Source organism: Pieris rapae, chromosome 9 (genome assembly GCF_905147795.1).
Source record: "Pieris rapae chromosome 9, ilPieRapa1.1, whole genome shotgun sequence".
Lineage (NCBI taxonomy): Eukaryota > Metazoa > Arthropoda > Insecta > Lepidoptera > Pieridae > Pieris > Pieris rapae.
The window spans coordinates 9,605,634-9,622,567 of record NC_059517.1 but is presented as its reverse complement, the minus strand read 5'-3'; the positions used below and the strand labels follow the sequence as shown (position 1 = coordinate 9,622,567).

The window sequence follows — 16,934 nt, the reverse complement described above, 5'->3', positions numbered from 1 at the left end:
AAAAAGATCGAAGGTTCATAATTATCTAAATCTTTTGAAGGTTTTCGATACACCATAGTTGATTTATACTAGGGCTGACGTATTACAGCTAGTCTTTAGTTGTCTTTCATGTGTACCGATAGAAAAAAAAGCATATACCTAAATAAAACTAAATGAATACTCTTTTTAACTAATCTGTGTTGTTTACGTCAAAGCTGAACTTGATAATACAGTGAAGAACAAGCATGTTAGCTATATCTGTGGATGGACTTTCGTCTATTGGTTATAGACTAAAAAAAGTCATAAATACAAGCATGTTTTCTTACAGTTAAAATCGTTCACTGAATTATAAAAATTGTTTTAGAAATTAAATAGATTACGGTTACGACCTTAAATTAAAAAAAAAAACAATGATATTGCTACTCATTTGTTTAGATGCTGTTCACTCTTTCATTAGGTATAATGTAAGAGTGAGATAATGCATGTGTCATGTGGATTTGATCGTGACTTTGCCTTTTAGCTTTATTTTTATATGCCCTTGAGTAAAAGGGCAAGATTAAGTTGTTTAGTGCTAAGTATGACTCCCGTATGTCAAAAACGTATTGATATAGTAATAATAACCACTAAACGATCAAAATTACATCCTCAGGGCTTGATGGTAGAAAAATTATCTTATATATATATAATATATATATATATATAGAATTTTGAACAGGATTGTAGTGCACTGATTTGGAATAATTTAATAAGTGTCTATTAGGTTTAAAGACCTGTCTTTGTATTTAGCCGCCTAAAAATCTTGAACTATTATGGGACAAACCTGGGGCCTTAGACAAATATATTTCCGGACATTGGCAGTTTGTAATTGATCACGTGATCTAACTGCGAGCATTAATAACAATTTCGTGATTGGCAGGCGGGAGCTGTCATTGTGATCACGTGATTAAGTGTGTAAAAGCATTGTCTATGGCCCCATTAAGGGGTTCAAATTAAACTATTTATTAATATGAGAATTGTATTTCCCAAGCTTTGGCCATGAGCGCGGCCGGTTTGCGTACTACGAGCACATCGTTACCGCGATGGATTGTCATTTGTAGGGCAGTGGATTTACCATCTTGGATGAGTTTTGCGGATTTAGGCGGAGATTTGATTCCGGCGATTACAATTCGTTCCAGCCAGGAGCGTGTCGGGTAATTACCGCTGTTTGTAATACTGAAAAACAAAGTTTATTAAATATTTATATGTAAATGTTTAAAATATACTTATTTAACGTTTATATATTATTTAAGGTGTGATCGAGTTCTCAAGCAAAAGGCAGACAGACGGATCAATATGGAGGACGGATTTTGATTGCTTTTCTGCTTAACTAAAAAAACATTCAAATAAATCCCCATCCTACTTACGTATATTTCATGGCCGTTTGTTCGTATGTGATTTTAGCGTAAATGAATTTATTCGATTTGAAGTCATATGTCTCTCCGTCATCTATATACAGGGTGCCAGTGGCCGTGTTCTGAAAATAAAAATCAAGATATGTTTTAATATAAAAAATTATAACATATAATGGTGGACAATATGACGACGTCATATTGATTATACTTATACGGAAGTGGTTAATATAGAGTAAAACTAAAATTCTATATTATCTCTATTATTATCTGACATGTCCAAAAATGACAGCAGTCAGAATTCTACGGAATCAAAACACCCCGATGACCTAGAAACGCAGTTAGTAGGATTTTTTTTTTTAATTTTCCTACCACGCCCTTCATGTTTTTTAAACGAAATTGGTCAAGTGTTAAATTTATTATGTTTCTAGGTGGTTAAACAATTCAATTGACTTACATTAATATCGAGTGTGACAACCAAAGTGTATGGATCATCTTCCATCAAGGCAGACGATCTGCGCACTCGCTCCTTACGCGGTATTATACTGCCACCGCGTTGGTACACTGGAATCTAGTGGAATGTTTAAAATAAAATACTATGAAATTATTATTTCATTATTAGATGATATTACAGTAGTAATATAAAAAAATATATTCAAACATAGTATTGTCTTTTATTAACATAACTTTTACACATTTAAAGAAAAACACTTTTTTTACGGATTATAGTTATGTATTATTGTATTTAAACTTATAATTATTTAGATATAATTTTAAATTTAAAATAATTTTAATATTTAATAATTATAAGTTTAAATACAATAATACATAACTATAATCCGTAAAAAATATATTCAAACATTATTCGAGTACTAAATCAAGTGATCACACTTTTATAGGTGGAGGTGAGGCCATATAATGAGGCCTTGCTACTAAAAAGTTCTCCACCGATAAAGAGCAAACTTAGCCAATATGAGGGCAATAAAAATAAAATGTTTATGTCTTGTATTTTTTATTTACCTACAAAAAGGTAAATCTTAATATGTACTAACACAAGTGTACATAATACAAATATAAAAAAATATTTAAAAATTACAAACAATATATCGAATTACAGTTAATTACTTTATTTTATTCCAGTTCAAGTTTAGTTTAAAAAAATATGTTATCTATACTCGTGTGTTTTTACTGTTTGTATGAAAAGGGAGGTTATTATCACTCGACGTCAAATCTTTTTGGAGCATCGCTCTTAATACATGTTCAGACTGGAATCGAAAAACGTGCGCGGCCAAAAAGGTTTGCCATCTCTGCGATGTCAAAAAATGACACCTGTCAGAATGCTACAAAATTAAAAATCTGAATTACTGTTTAATTTTGAGCTTCGCAACGACGGACCCTATTTACCTTAGTGATCTTACCTTTGCAATTGTGACTTCTTGTGTGAAATATCCGTTGGCTTCGTGGCGTTGGAAGGAGTCAACGTCGTACCAAACGGTATGGGATTCCCTTCCCGGTAAATACACTTTTACGCTGGACACACCGGGCTCAACAACGGGACGAATTAGCAATTTGTCACCTTTAAAAAAAAACAGTATTAACTAAACTCAGGAGTATTATTTACAAGAGCCAAAATATTACATCTTTAATATGATGATGTTGGCAACACTGGCGTTTAAAATGTATGAATAAACAAGAATTTTCTATTAAAATATAACAGATATTTTATATACAAAATATCTTAATGTCTAGGACAAGACAGGTTCAGACGAATTTTATTGAAGAATTGGAACTTTTTAAATACAAAATTCACCTTAGCTATTTAAAATAACTATGCTCACCCAATAAATATGTATCGTCGATGGTGTATGTCTGCTCCTCTTTGGGGTAATGGGTCAATAATGGACGCATAACGGGCACACGGTCCAATGTGTGTTCGTAGAACAACGTATACCTTAAATAATGTTACGTATAAAATGAAAATGTCATTTATTTACTTGAGACCAAAACTATTAAATTATAATAATAGTTATTTGTCACAGTATATTGACGTAGTACTACAGACTATAAAAGGTGTTTTAACGCTTATTACAAAGAATAACGTTTCCAGTGCTTTTTACCAAACGTCATAACTACAGATTGCTACATCGAATTGACAGATCTCTTCAGATACAGTCTATTATTGAAATATTACCATATTCGAGACGATTACGTTCAGAAACTTTAAAACAAAAATGAGATCCTACTGTAATAATCTTTGAGTTTATTCATTCCCAAATAAAAAATTAAACAATCTTTTTATAAATACTATTAATGTTTTACTCACCAGAGATCCAAAAGGGCATATCTCCGTCTGACTGCGTCCCTCAATCGCGAAGTGGTGGTCGCGTCATACAGCCACGGCTCACGGCGTTTCGTCTCAATGTGGGAGTGAGCGCGCATGAACGGTTGGAAAGCTGCCGCCTATAGCAAAAATAGCTGTTTAATAGCTCGGGATGAGACTGATTTTTTAAATAATTGTCATAATTGGAGCTTCTTTTAAACCAACTGTATTTTTTTCAGATGAAAAAGAAACTAAAAACACAATTTAGTAAGAGTAGTTTTGTTTTATCTTTTAAATAAATAATTATTAAAACGTACGAAATAATTTGAATTTAGCATAGGTCACAAAAACATAATATACAATATAACATATATATAAACAAAAATAACAAATATACAAATAAAACGATTTTTTTTAAATAAAATACAAAATTTATATGTATTCTGATGAAAAACTGAAATATACATCTTTATAAACTCGGCAAACCCATTGTATAATTGTACGTCTTCTAATCTATTTCATTAAACATACATTAAAAAATTAAAATAAAAAATCACATACCTGATACCACCTCGTCATCAACTCTGCTTCGGGGTACTTAAAGAATCCACCAACATCTGACCCACAAAAACTGACCCCGGCACTCGCGAGAGACAAACACATAGATATCGAGGCGAGAAGGAATCCCCATTCCGCCATATTGTCACCAGTCCATACTGCTGCATATCTGAATAATTTTCCAAATATTAAACTCCAACAAAAAGTATTTATATTTATCTAAATGAAAAAAGAACCTGGGAAAATAACATGAAAGCGGGGGAAAATAGTAGAAAAGATGAGAGATAAATGGAAGAGAATCTTAAAGGCAAGGTGCTTTTATAGCGTGGGCGACTACCTAGATCATAGTTTTGAAATTAACGCGGGGAACATCACTTCAGATGTTATTAAATACAAGAAAATGAAGCCTAACGTTTAAATCGTTTTTTTTTGGATAGGAATTTTTACAAATATTGGTGTCTAACTAACTCTGCGCTGTCATTTTTCTAAATGTGGGATTTGAACTAGTCTTGTTATGCAATAGATCAAATAAATAAAATATAAGATGACATTTGCATGCCTATTCGTATGTGGCCGATTTTTGTAATTTATGTAACTAATTGTAAGACTAATTCTAGCAAATAAATGATTTGAATTTGGAGGCCCTCACTCTGTCGGCGGTACTCCTAATATTAAATTCAATACTAAAATTATTTAAAAACTAAATCAATGGCGCTACAACCTCTTTAGGTCTTGGCCTCAGAATATGTTTCATGATCATTTAATCTAATCGGCAAATAGGTGATCAGCCTCCGGTGCCTGACTTACGTCGTCGACTTTTTGGGTCTAAGACATGTCAGTTTCCTCACGATGTTTTCCTTCACTGTTCGAGCAAATGTTAAATGCACAAAGAAAGTCCATTGATGCACAGCCGGGGATCGAACCTACTACCGAGTAGTACAGTAGGGTTGCCTTCACAATGTACTCCCAGTTATACATAATTATTTAACTAATGTATACAAATATTGTAAATTCTATTTTAAAACAGTAACTTTGGAGTTTCTTGCCCATTCTTCAGACAAAATTACCTTTTAGAAGAAGCAACTAGAATCATCTTTATATTTTATTTAACGTTCAAAAGTGCCATTTTAGGTGGTCTAATTAATGTCATATCTTCTTGTATTTTATTATAATGTATATATACATAAATAAAATATGTCTTACCTCTGTGTACCGGAATAGACCGCTCTAGATAGAATAAAAGGCCTGAACTGTCCATTGCTTCGGTCCAACATTCCCTGATGCGTTGCCATTATATGCCATACTCCGTATTCGTTGTGAATATGTCTGAAATATAATTAAATTAATAATTATAAGCCATTTTCTGTCACATTTTATGTCTTGTAAAGGTGTGCAATTATTTTTTCTATTTTTTTTCGTCTATTAGTACGTGGCTAGTGGGAGAGTAAATTTCTACGATGCGTGCGCACACCGTCACAAAAAATCGACACCGTGAAGTTAGCTATAATCAACATTTTGTTTTTTTTCTATTGTTAGTGCTGTTTTTTCTGCTAATAGCACGTGACCAATCATGAGCTAATGTTATTCCCATATAAATTACTTTTACATAGAAAAATTATTTTTATCTCAAACCCCCGATAGCAATAGATACCTCTTTGGATTGTAAATATACCTGTGTTCCCAGAAAGAGGCAAGGCCATCTTGTCCATCTTGTGAGGGCTTGTAGTGACGATTGTCTTTGGGCATTGTTATCTCCGGGCCATTGAATACCTGATAAGAAAATTATAAAAGTAGTTTAGATAGATCAGACCCACTTCAAACACCTATAAATATTACTGATATTGATAACTTTTAGCCTTTTACTAGCAATTTGTATATAAATAATAGTAATATACAATCTTACTTTTTATTAAACACACTTGTCTCGTATCGCCCTAATGAGATAATAATAATAATAAATTGTTTATTAATTTTAAGTACATTTTCATTCTTTTCAGTAAGATTTAAGTAAAAAAGCCAAAGTACTCTTTTAAGTAAAAAATACCTGTGTCAGGGTTCCCAGCTCATCCATAACTTAATTCTAAATTCCTTAAAATAATTACATTATTTAACCTTTTTTATTTGTGTGCTTATATTTTGTTATGTGCAAATGTGTGAGTGAGTATATGAGTGAGTCAGTGAGTGAATGAATAAAGATATATATATATATATATATATATATATATATATATATTTCGTTTGTATTTTGTATAATTGTTTGTAATGTGAATCTAACAAAATTTTTTTTTACAGATCCACAGATAAAAATTAACTTACACTGGGCTCATTCATGTCGTTCCAAATGTGGACGTCCTTATTTGTCCCTGGGAAGTTTTCAAAACGGTATCTTTCTGCAAAGTACTTAAAGGCAGCCGGATTGTGGAAGTCAGGGTATGATGATGAGCCGGGCCAGCACCAACCTGGGAAATAAATAATTAAATGCAATACAGTATTTAATTAATATGGTATTTCAATTATTTTATTCTATTTTAACATTATTTTGATATTCAATACATCTTAGTAGCAAAGGACTAATAAAAATACAAGGACGCATTTAACAAATAAAATATTATTTATTAAAGTTCCTAAATTATAACATACTGTACATGGATTAGATTTAGATACTTATATAAATTATATAAGTCATTTAAATTAATTATAAAACTATGGCACAATTAATTATACTTTGAAACCACTATCAGCAATACTCAATCTTAAAAATAGAAAAAAAAAATTTCATAGACAAACTATTGCACAGATAATAACTTAAATACAATCCAGAGTTTAGATCCAGGGATAAGAACATATTAGAAACATTATTAAATATAATAATCCCAAAATAGATACCTTCATAATCATTTCCATCCTTGTTCTTAATATACAGTCCCTGTTCGGTGCAGTCCTCGTGGAAGAAGTACCCGGCCTCTCTCTTTATGTGCGGGTCAATGATGACCACCATCTTCCGCCCTTTGGCTGTAAGGTTCCCCACCATTTCAGCTGGATGAGCGAATTTTATCGGGTGCCAGGTGAAATATCTACAAAACATTGTCAATGTTATCATCTAAATAATAAATAGGTTAAGGCCAAAACTTTATATACTGAAGCCATTTTTATTTAATGAGGTGAAAATGCACTTATGTAGGCCCGCATCAAGAAAGTCGCGCTGTGGGGCTGGGTCTACACTCAAATTTTTTTTTACCCCTTTGCTATTCAGAGGGGTAGCGAGACCCCACCTACTAAAATCACCTCAGTCCATCACACGCCCTCAAAATAGGCCCTCGGGGTTCACAAGGCATTCTACCCAAGGATATAGACCCCAAAGATATATATTATCAAGTAAATTGAAAAAATTAACTAAATAAGCATATTTAACTTAAAAACAATAAAAATTACATTGATTATTAGAATTAGCTAGTTACACTCACTTCCTGTTGTCAGTGTATTCAATATCCAGCCAAATAACATCCAACGGAATGTCATGAGAATCAAATCCTTCGTCCACAGATCTCACATCAGCTTCATCGACATAATTCCATCTGGACTGGTGGTATGCCAGAGAAAATTTCTGTAAAATAATATTCTTTTTAATAAGTTGTCTTTATAAAACATGAGAAAGGAAGGAAATCATTCTGATGCTTTTCAGTTAAAATAAATAATTTTCTCTTATTTATATAGTTAAGAAGTAGATGCATCAATGAGATAAACATTCTTTATCACAACCAATAATATAGATAAATTTTACATAAAGATGCAATTTCTTAAAATCAACAAAACGTTGTTTTGTCGACTATCGGTTCTTACGACCAAATATGAGTACCTAGTTGTTATTATTTTATTTCAAACAAGTGTAATAAAATTTAGAAGAAGCGGGTACTTATAAATAAAGTTTAATTACCGGTGGTAAAGGTGTGACTCCAGTAAGCGTCGAGTATTGACGGTACACGTCAGATGGCGCATCACCCATTAATATGAAGATGTCTACTATACCACTTTCACTCATAAACCTGGAATTATCAACATTAGTAAATTAATAGATTAGCGGTTATATATATATATATGGTTATATATATATATATAACCATATATAGAGAGAGAGATTTAAAAAAAATTGTGATGTGTGACACTAGACGGCTAGTTTGAGCTATATATATATATATATGTCGCAGTAAAGAAGTCAAATCAGAAAGTCAATTGGATCTCTAGAGAGTTAATAAAGGTCGATATACAATCAAGTCGCTAGCATTTAGATTTAAATCAGTGGCGTAGCTATCATAGGGCCAGGCGGTGCAGTGCACCAGGGCCCCGGAGCTCAGGGGGCCCTCAAATCTCAGCTTTGAAAACAATGAGCTACTACACGGAAAAAAAGAAACAGTAAATATCGCAGTGTAAACTGCTTAAACAACGGGGTACCCACTTCATTTTACAGTGGAACAGAGAATTTTCCAAACTGAGATTTTAACAGTTACACTGGATTATTTACAGTTCTTTGTTCCAAAAAAGTTCCAAAAAACTTGCTTAGCTGGAATGAAACGATTTTACTCGAGAAATGTGATCAGTTTCAGAAGAAATATTGCGATATAATTGGACCCAATTTTTCGCTCCAATTTCTTAATGTATATCATCTGATTCTCCCTCAATTGATGGAGACGTGGTCTATTCGCCAGCTTTGCAAAGATATTATAAAAAAATTTGGCGTGCTCGAATGTGACCTTACGGAAGTGTATACAGCGATGCTACTGTTTCATACAATTCCTGTTACTTCCGCGGCAGCAGAAAGATCTTTCAGTAAACTGAAGATTATAAAAAAATATTTAAGAAACAGCATTCGACAAGATCGCCTCCGACATTTATCGTTAATTACAATAGAAAATGAGGCGGCATCAAACTTGGATTTGAGTGAAATTATAGACGAATTCGCAAAAATTAAAGCGCGCAAGAGATTGTGAATTGGGCGGGGAATTCTGTTAAAAATCGTTTTTTCCATTAATTAATATCATCTGTATAATAAATATTCTATATTGTCATGTGCGTCGTTGTTTATTTATTCCCTTTTTCTTCTATTAAACACATGGAGATTCTATTAGAGACGACGTATGGATTTAGCCTACTAGGGATAAGTTCACTTACTGTTTTCTATTCTTATTCTTATCAATAATTTTAAAGGCCAATATTAGTTCAAACTGCGCGGAAAGAGGGGAGGAGGAGGGCCCGATTCTTTCCCTATGCACCAGGGCCCTTGTCCCCCTAGCTACGCCACTGATTTAAATAAAGCAGCGTCGAAAACGTTTAACTATCTGTTTGTCCGAATGCCAGCGTGTTGATTAATCCCCGGCTGTGTATGCAATATTACACAGCCGAGGATCGAACCTACGACTAGAAGCCACTAGATTCTAGACCAACAACATTACAAAAGTAATATTATACCTGTAATAGATTATCTTCGTAAGGTAATACTAACCTAGCATCAACACGCCTTTTCTGGCCACCCGTCACCAGATTGACCAAAGACGAGACCACATTGCCTTCTCCATAATTGACCACATCGATCCATGTCTCAGCTGAATTGTGCCAGAATACACCCACCGAACGCTTTGGCCTATTAAAGTTTTACAAAATCTAATTAAATGTGTATTTAAACAATCAAATCGGCAATATCTTGCTTAAAATGATTGATCTCATTATAATACGTGATATAATTAATTAATATATTTATTATTAAGCGTATACTTAATTCTCAAAATATAAGTTAACAATCACGAAATAAGAAAGAAACAATATCTTATTGACATCACAAGTTATAGTCAAATCAAATCTTTATTGCATTCCTTATGTTAATATTTTACACGTGATGCGTTATGATTTACAATAAGGTCCTTGGTTAGGCACAGCAATGTTGTGATTACTTGAACGCTCCCTGACAAGATACATTAATTATTTGCTATACATTGGCTTCATATTGCGAAAAGGATTATGTACTTAACATTATTAATAAACTTTTATAAAATAGATAAATTAAGGTTGCCTGGAAGAGATCGCTTGTTAGCGATAAGGCCGCCCGTTGCATCCCTTGTAATTTATATATACTGTGTTATTTGTATTAATTTAGCAACGAAGTGTAAATAAATAAATAAATTATATTGATCAGATACTCTATAACAGAGTAATAACATTTCTCATATATGTAATAATTTATTTGAAGAATTACTTTATAGTAAAACATTTAATTTTTTGTTTCAATAAGAGCAATAATAACTTACCCATGAGCATACATAACAGGAATAGAGCCGTATATAGCCATACGACTGTCGAGTTCATACTCAAACACATCCAAGTTGTACAACCTGTATGGTTCACCAGATGTCGTGGTCTTAAGATGGAATCCGTCCGTATGTTCCGGGATACCTAACAAACCCAGTTTATACTTTTTATATTATGTACATTAAAATTCTATCAATACTTTTAACTTTGATGTAATCTGTCAGATGTCAAACACTAATACTAGATCAGCGACTTAAAAAAAAACTTTTGTTGCTGCACTGTTAAACGTTGTACATATATAAAAATATATAGAAATTTAAATGTGTTTGCTAAATAATGTCATAGTACACCCCCTTAAAATAATATTTTTAAATAGTTTAGGTAAGATCTAACATATTCACAAGAAATGCTAGTAATATCTGACGATTTAAAACTCTAATAAGTTTACAATCAAAACCGAATATATATAGAATATAAAATAGTTGTTTAATACAGCAATTTCGTCTTACCATAAGCCTGGTCCGCATCAGGGAATCCCACATCGATGGAGACAGCTTCGTTTCCTCGTGGTCTACTGTCATGATGAGATTTGAAGTTCTCTGCCAACGAACCTTCCTGAATATACAAAACAAACACATGTTATAGAAGAATAATTTAAAAAATAAATTTAACCTATTATTTTGTGTAAAGAAATTTTAGTTCGCCAATTACTCTCAGTAATTGAAATATCTTTATATTTCTGTATTTTATTGCGTATTATATAACCTGGTATGAAATAGGTACAAAGTGTTTTATTTAATATGTATGTTTTAATGCCATAGATTTGGTATTGCAATGTCTAAACTCTTGGATTCAATTCCTGGCCAAAACTAAATAAATTTTTGCCCGAGTTCCATTCCTTTTTAGCAAATAATTTCATATTGTATATTCATTTAGAACAATAAACCCTTGTGAATAAGAAACAAAGGAAGACCAATACAGCGATGGGCTGACGGGATCAAGAGGGTAGCTGGTAGAAATGGGATGACGATGGCTTAAAATAAATAAGGGTGAAAAAAGTTGGAGGAGGCCTTCTACCGGGAGAGGCCGCATCTTAGTTAACTAACTAATACAATTTTAAAATTATATTTATATCTATTTTATTTTATTTATGGAAATAGGATGTGGAAAAATAAAGGTTTATTATTATTTTTATATCCCTTTGTTTAATGGATTTGGAATAAAATGTATTTTTTCCTACCATTAATTCGTGACCGATTCATAAGGTCAAATATGTCTACAGACAACAGTTATATACCGTTTTATTATAGATACGTTAGGTAAATTGATAATGTAATATGTTTATAATAACATTTAGGTATATGATGTATTATTAATCATAATAGCTTACGTGAGGTCATAGTTCTGATATCGTAACGCGTGTATTTACAGTTTAATTATGGATTAAATAATTAGAACACATCTGATAAATTATTAAAGACTAAATTGTATCTGTTCATATAAAAAATACAGTCAAATTAATAACATAAGTTTTCTCTCAAAATATATAAGCTTATATGTTGTTGTAGCCTATATTCATTTGCTCCACCTCGCTTGACCATGACAGTCAAAACAAGACATTACTTTTATATCTGCAATTACAAAGACACTCCATTGACTTATGGATATGCAAATAATATAGAAACAAACTTAAAAAGAGAAATAGCGTCTGGAATGAACATTATTGTATTTATTTCAAATTACGGTCAAACTTATCACACTTATTTCAGTAAAAGTATTATGAACAAAAGGAAAGACGGCTGCAACCACAAATACCACAACGGTTATAGCATTTCTACACATTTATCAATATCGAACAGAGCGTAAGCCATCATCTCACTTTCTCATTAATATAGATTACTTAAGATTTGTTTTCAAAGTGCATAGGAAGTGATATCAGGTTCAACTTCTATCAGTCACGTATATAGATAAGCCAAGATCGTTGACATCTCATTGTTGATAATAAATAAACCACATGCCCTTAACCTTATTACATATTAATATTAACCTTCTTTCAATACTAGCTTCGTACTCCAACTTTGAATAATGAATAAGATTCAATTAATAAAAAATGGTTACCTTGCTTATACTTTAATTTAGTTGAATAAAAAAACTCTATTATTATTTTTATTCTATACTTTGATCTTAAATCAATATAACAAGCTACATTAAGTTTTTTGTATTAATTTAGGAGCTAAAAAATGCATGTGTAAATCTACTTTAAAAATAATTTATCACTTTTTTTAAGAATACAGTGAGGACATTCTACATAATTATTTATAAGTAACCCTATCTGTCATTTTTACTGTTATTATTATTTAGGATTATGTAATTAGGAAAAATTGGCCTAAATTACTTATCACATTAACCTGCATTATGCATGTCCTCATTCAATTAATCTTCCAAAAACTCCTAAACCAATTTATAATAAATATGACTTAAATTTTAGTATACAGGTATACTAAATACCTGATTATATCAGAAAACAATCATCTTAATATGACTTTTAAGTTTTCCAAGAAATTTGTAACATACACATTAAATTCCAAATTCCTACAATACCATACACATCACCTGACAAGCTCTTTTCATTGAAGTAACCAACTTCAATAAAAGATAATACCCAATTGACTATAAAGAACAATAAAAAAATATAACACAGAAAGCATTAACAACAGACAATAACAAAAACAAAACAATAGACAAACAAAACACTCACATTATCAGTCTCCTCTCCATCCCCATTTCTAACCTTCAATGGCTCTACAAATAGCTGGGCATTATCATTCAACACAACTGCTGGTTCACCATTCTTATCAAGAAACTCAAATTTGAGAGGCTCTGCCGTAATAATTACTTTGTGGCCTTGTGAGTTTTTAAGAGTCAGTTTACCATTTTCATTTGATATTAATTTCAATCTGAAATAAATAATAGAAGATAATTTATAGTTCGGATGTAATTATGACAAATTTTTAATACTACAAAAACCTCAAATCCCATGATGAGTAATAAATAAAATATTTTCAACAAATTTCATATGATTTTTTGTTTAATTCTATAGAGATATGAAAAAATACTACTTATACATTTACTGGTATTACTTGTTGAATTTTATTTAATGGATCATAAGAATTAACAATTTACACATATATAAAATAATGTTGTTGTAGAACAAAAAAAGAGGTCAACTTAAACATCAAAATATTATAAAAAAAATATAAATCACTTACGAATCCCCCTTTGGTTCCCCATCAAGAGCAACCATGGATCTGTATCGTGGGTACAATGGTTCAGCCTCATCTATTTCAACCCGGAAAGTGCCATCAACAAGAGCTGATAGACGAAGAGCATAATGCCACTAAAACCCAAATTATTTATAGGTATTAAAAGTTATTACTGAAAAAAAAATGCCTCCAAAGCATTTACATATGCAAATTTAATCAGAGTAAAGCCAGTTTTACAAGGGTTTAATAATTATGGCGCCAGAGATGCTGAAGGCCATTGTTTAGAATAACAAAGATGTGGATGATACACAACAAATTATTACCTCAACATTTTTCTTTTCTCCATCATAATTAACTGTGATTACTTCTGCCGAAAGAACGTTACCGTGCACAAAGACACTGTCTAAATTCAAAGTGTATTGAGATTTCTCAGGCTTCAAAGGACGTAATCTTTTACAAAATCCGGACTGATCGCATGTTTTAAAATTATTTCTATCCACACATACACAATTATTAATAGAAAATGCAGCAATCAAGAGAATTGGTAATATCTTCATTCTAAAAAACAAAATAAATTTTATACCTATGATTCGTCAAATCAAAAGTCAAAAGCACCGGTGGTAAAACGATGAGACAAAAAAGGAAGCTATTTCTTACTTACGTAGAAGTGGATTATATTGCTAATGTATATTATATTGCAGATTTAAGATTTCACGAGTTCATTTCAAAAGTGATTTAATAAATATACAGAAAATCGTAAAAGAAACGATAAAATGCACGCTTGCGTTACGTGGAGAAATTTCGTTTAAATTGAGGTCAATTGTCATTTCTTCATTTCCTAGCTTAAAACTTGACGTTTGTTTCTAATATTGACAAATCATATCTCATTTATGTCAAAATAATCGGTTAGAAAATAGCGAATTCAACCATAACAAAAACAGACTAAGTTTCACACGTCATTGTTATTTAATGGAATTAATTGCGGTAAATTTTGCACGAACCCCATTATCTGCTTTTCCAAAACGTTGTGCGTCCGTTATACACAAGATGTCATCTCCATCTAAGTGGACTGTGGAAAAGAATCGTATTCTTAGTTTACCAATCGAAGAAAAAAGGCAATTGTATAAGTCAAGAGACTTTGTTACTTTAAATCAAATAGATCCATGGTGCAATTATGTAGTCAGGAATAAAGAGATCGAAGCCAAGAAACATAACCTGGAAGACCTCAACGAATTTCGTAAGATAAAGTTAGACCATGAAAAAAACAAACTATTGGCTGAAAAGGTTTCTGTATACTGTGGAGATATTACTAAACTTGAGGTATTTTCTTTAATAATATCTAACTCACAGTATTATAGTTTCAAAAATACTGTAATCATTTTAATTATTTCTTCCAGATTGATGCCATTGTGAATGCAGCAAATTCTCGTCTTAAAGCTGGGGGTGGAGTTGATGGGGCCATACATAGAGCTGCAGGATCATTGCTTCAGGTATTTCTTCAGCCCAATATTATAAGTATCAAAAATCTTTTCATTAATAATGTTATCATGAGACTCAACAAAGTCTAGTTAACCTAATACTGTTATATGTTGATTTCCCTAACAATTTTTGGAAAATTAGGTAACTTCAATATTAGTTCTATCAATATTGATGCTTGAAACAATTGTTTTACACCCTGATTGTAACCTTGTTGCAGGATGAATGCAATTCAATTGGAGGTTGTCCAACTGGTGATGCTTGTATAACTGGTGGATATAATCTACCAGCAAAATGTAAGTTTTATTATTCTCTACTTTTTCAGTAATAATTATTACTCTTCACTAGCTTTAGCCATAAAGCAATTAAATTAGGTAATCTGTAAAGTTTAGATAGGTAATATAATATACTGCTCTGTTAAAAAAAAATTAATAAAAAAATATTACCTTAAATGCCTACTGAAACCTAACCTAAACCCATTTTTCAGATATCATTCACACAGTGGGACCACAAGATGGATCAGCCCCAAAACTTCTGTCTTGCTATGAAAAATGTCTTTCATTTCAAAGTCAGTATCGCCTAACATCCATAGCCTTTCCGTGTATTTCTACTGGAATCTATGGCTTCCCTAATCGCCTTGCCGCTCATATAGCTCTTCGTACTGCAAGGACCTTCTTAGAAAATAATGAAGATCTTCAAAGAATTATATTTTGTACCTTCATGCCAATTGATGTTGAGATTTATGAAACACTCATGCAGATGTACTTTCCTCTGCATGAATGGAATTACAATGATGGGGCTGCTGTTTCAGAATAATTTGACGAGCATTGTTTATACTCTGTTGTAGTTTGTGTATAGGGTCTCTTTGCCTGTTCGCATTTACTTACTTCAGTTTGAAGGAAAATATAAAAATGTCCCAGCACTAATTTCTATTAAAAAATTGTGTAATGTATTCATTATATATTCTATTTTAAACTTAACTGTTTGAAACATCCTGTGATTTTTTTGTAAAAGGCACACTTCAGAATTAGGCTATTTACCCACTTTGCATCCATTAAATCCAATTTGCGACCACCAGTTTTGAACAGGAATTAAGAGGTGATATTTTTATGATAATGTAAAGAGAGATTGGGTTTTAATAATTTATTTATGGAAGAATTATAGTTATTTAGAAATCAATATATTAACATTCATATATCACTACACAGAAAATAAAAACACCTATTTATTTTTCTAAACATTGATAGAACTTAAAATTTATAAACAAATTAGGTACCTATGTAGTAAGGTTATAGTAATTCCACCTTCCAAATTCAACAATAATCTGTTCTGTTAATTATACCCTAAAATCGAAAGGTAAGTTAAGATTGCGTGTAAGCTGAAGATCAGCCTTGATTAATAATCATTTATTTATTTCAAACATGCACACGTTATCTTTACAGCCTATGTCAATACGACAATATGGAGAAACATTTTATAAAAATATAATAATGTACATAAAAATTACACAATATCGCTACTGTGAATTCACTCTGCGAACATACAAATATGTCGATAGTATCGAAGACAGTATTTAAGTAAGCGCAACGTCCTGGATAAGTTTTTAGCTATATTGTAGCAACAAAACAATACAATCATTTAGTCTAATCCTCC

The 16,934-nt window shown here is 31.7% G+C and overlaps 2 protein-coding genes across 3 annotated transcripts; one reads left to right on the top strand and one right to left on the bottom strand.

Annotated features, from left to right (window-relative positions):
- Window positions 1–94: 94 nt before the first annotated feature.
- Window positions 95–14,607, bottom strand: LOC110997782 (neutral alpha-glucosidase AB). 2 transcript variants are annotated; one of them, XM_022266098.2, is made up of 20 exons: window positions 14,467–14,607; window positions 14,129–14,363; window positions 13,812–13,939; window positions 13,301–13,499; window positions 11,052–11,157; window positions 10,542–10,686; window positions 9,743–9,880; window positions 8,180–8,288; window positions 7,710–7,849; window positions 7,132–7,319; window positions 6,562–6,704; window positions 5,918–6,015; window positions 5,449–5,571; window positions 4,249–4,414; window positions 3,691–3,827; window positions 3,206–3,318; window positions 2,786–2,943; window positions 1,825–1,938; window positions 1,383–1,492; window positions 95–1,191 (listed from the first exon to the last, which is right to left on the bottom strand). In XM_022266098.2, the coding sequence occupies exons 2-20, from the start codon at window positions 14,360–14,362 to the stop codon at window positions 981–983; spliced, it is 2,760 nt and encodes a 919-aa protein (XP_022121790.2). In that variant the 5' UTR covers window position 14,363; window positions 14,467–14,607; the 3' UTR covers window positions 95–980. The 2 variants fall into 2 exon arrangements, with proteins under 2 accessions (XP_022121790.2, XP_022121791.2); XM_022266099.2 differs by having other exon boundaries at window positions 13,334–13,499.
- An 88-nt stretch (window positions 14,608–14,695) lies between these two features.
- On the top strand, window positions 14,696–16,728 carry LOC110997765 (macro domain-containing protein RSc0334). Its single transcript, XM_022266075.2, has 4 exons — window positions 14,696–15,125; window positions 15,203–15,295; window positions 15,502–15,577; window positions 15,769–16,728. The coding sequence occupies exons 1-4, from the start codon at window positions 14,775–14,777 to the stop codon at window positions 16,095–16,097; spliced, it is 849 nt and encodes a 282-aa protein (XP_022121767.2). The 5' UTR covers window positions 14,696–14,774; the 3' UTR covers window positions 16,098–16,728.
- The last annotated feature ends 206 nt before the right edge of the window (window positions 16,729–16,934 follow it).

Coding starts and splice junctions, on each gene's coding strand:
- LOC110997782 (XM_022266098.2), bottom strand. CDS start 14,362: ATGAAGATATTACCAATTCTCTTGATTGCTGCATTTTCTATTAATAAT. Junction 13,940..14,128: donor GAGAAAAGAAAAATGTTGAG/GTAATAATTTGT, acceptor TTTGGGTTTTAG/TGGCATTATGCTCTTCGTCT. Junction 6,705..7,131: donor GGATGGAAATGATTATGAAG/GTATCTATTTTG, acceptor TTTATTTCCCAG/GTTGGTGCTGGCCCGGCTCA.
- LOC110997765 (XM_022266075.2), top strand. CDS start 14,775: ATGGAATTAATTGCGGTAAATTTTGCACGAACCCCATTATCTGCTTTT. Junction 15,126..15,202: donor GAGATATTACTAAACTTGAG/GTATTTTCTTTA, acceptor TATTTCTTCCAG/ATTGATGCCATTGTGAATGC. Junction 15,296..15,501: donor CTGCAGGATCATTGCTTCAG/GTATTTCTTCAG, acceptor ACCTTGTTGCAG/GATGAATGCAATTCAATTGG.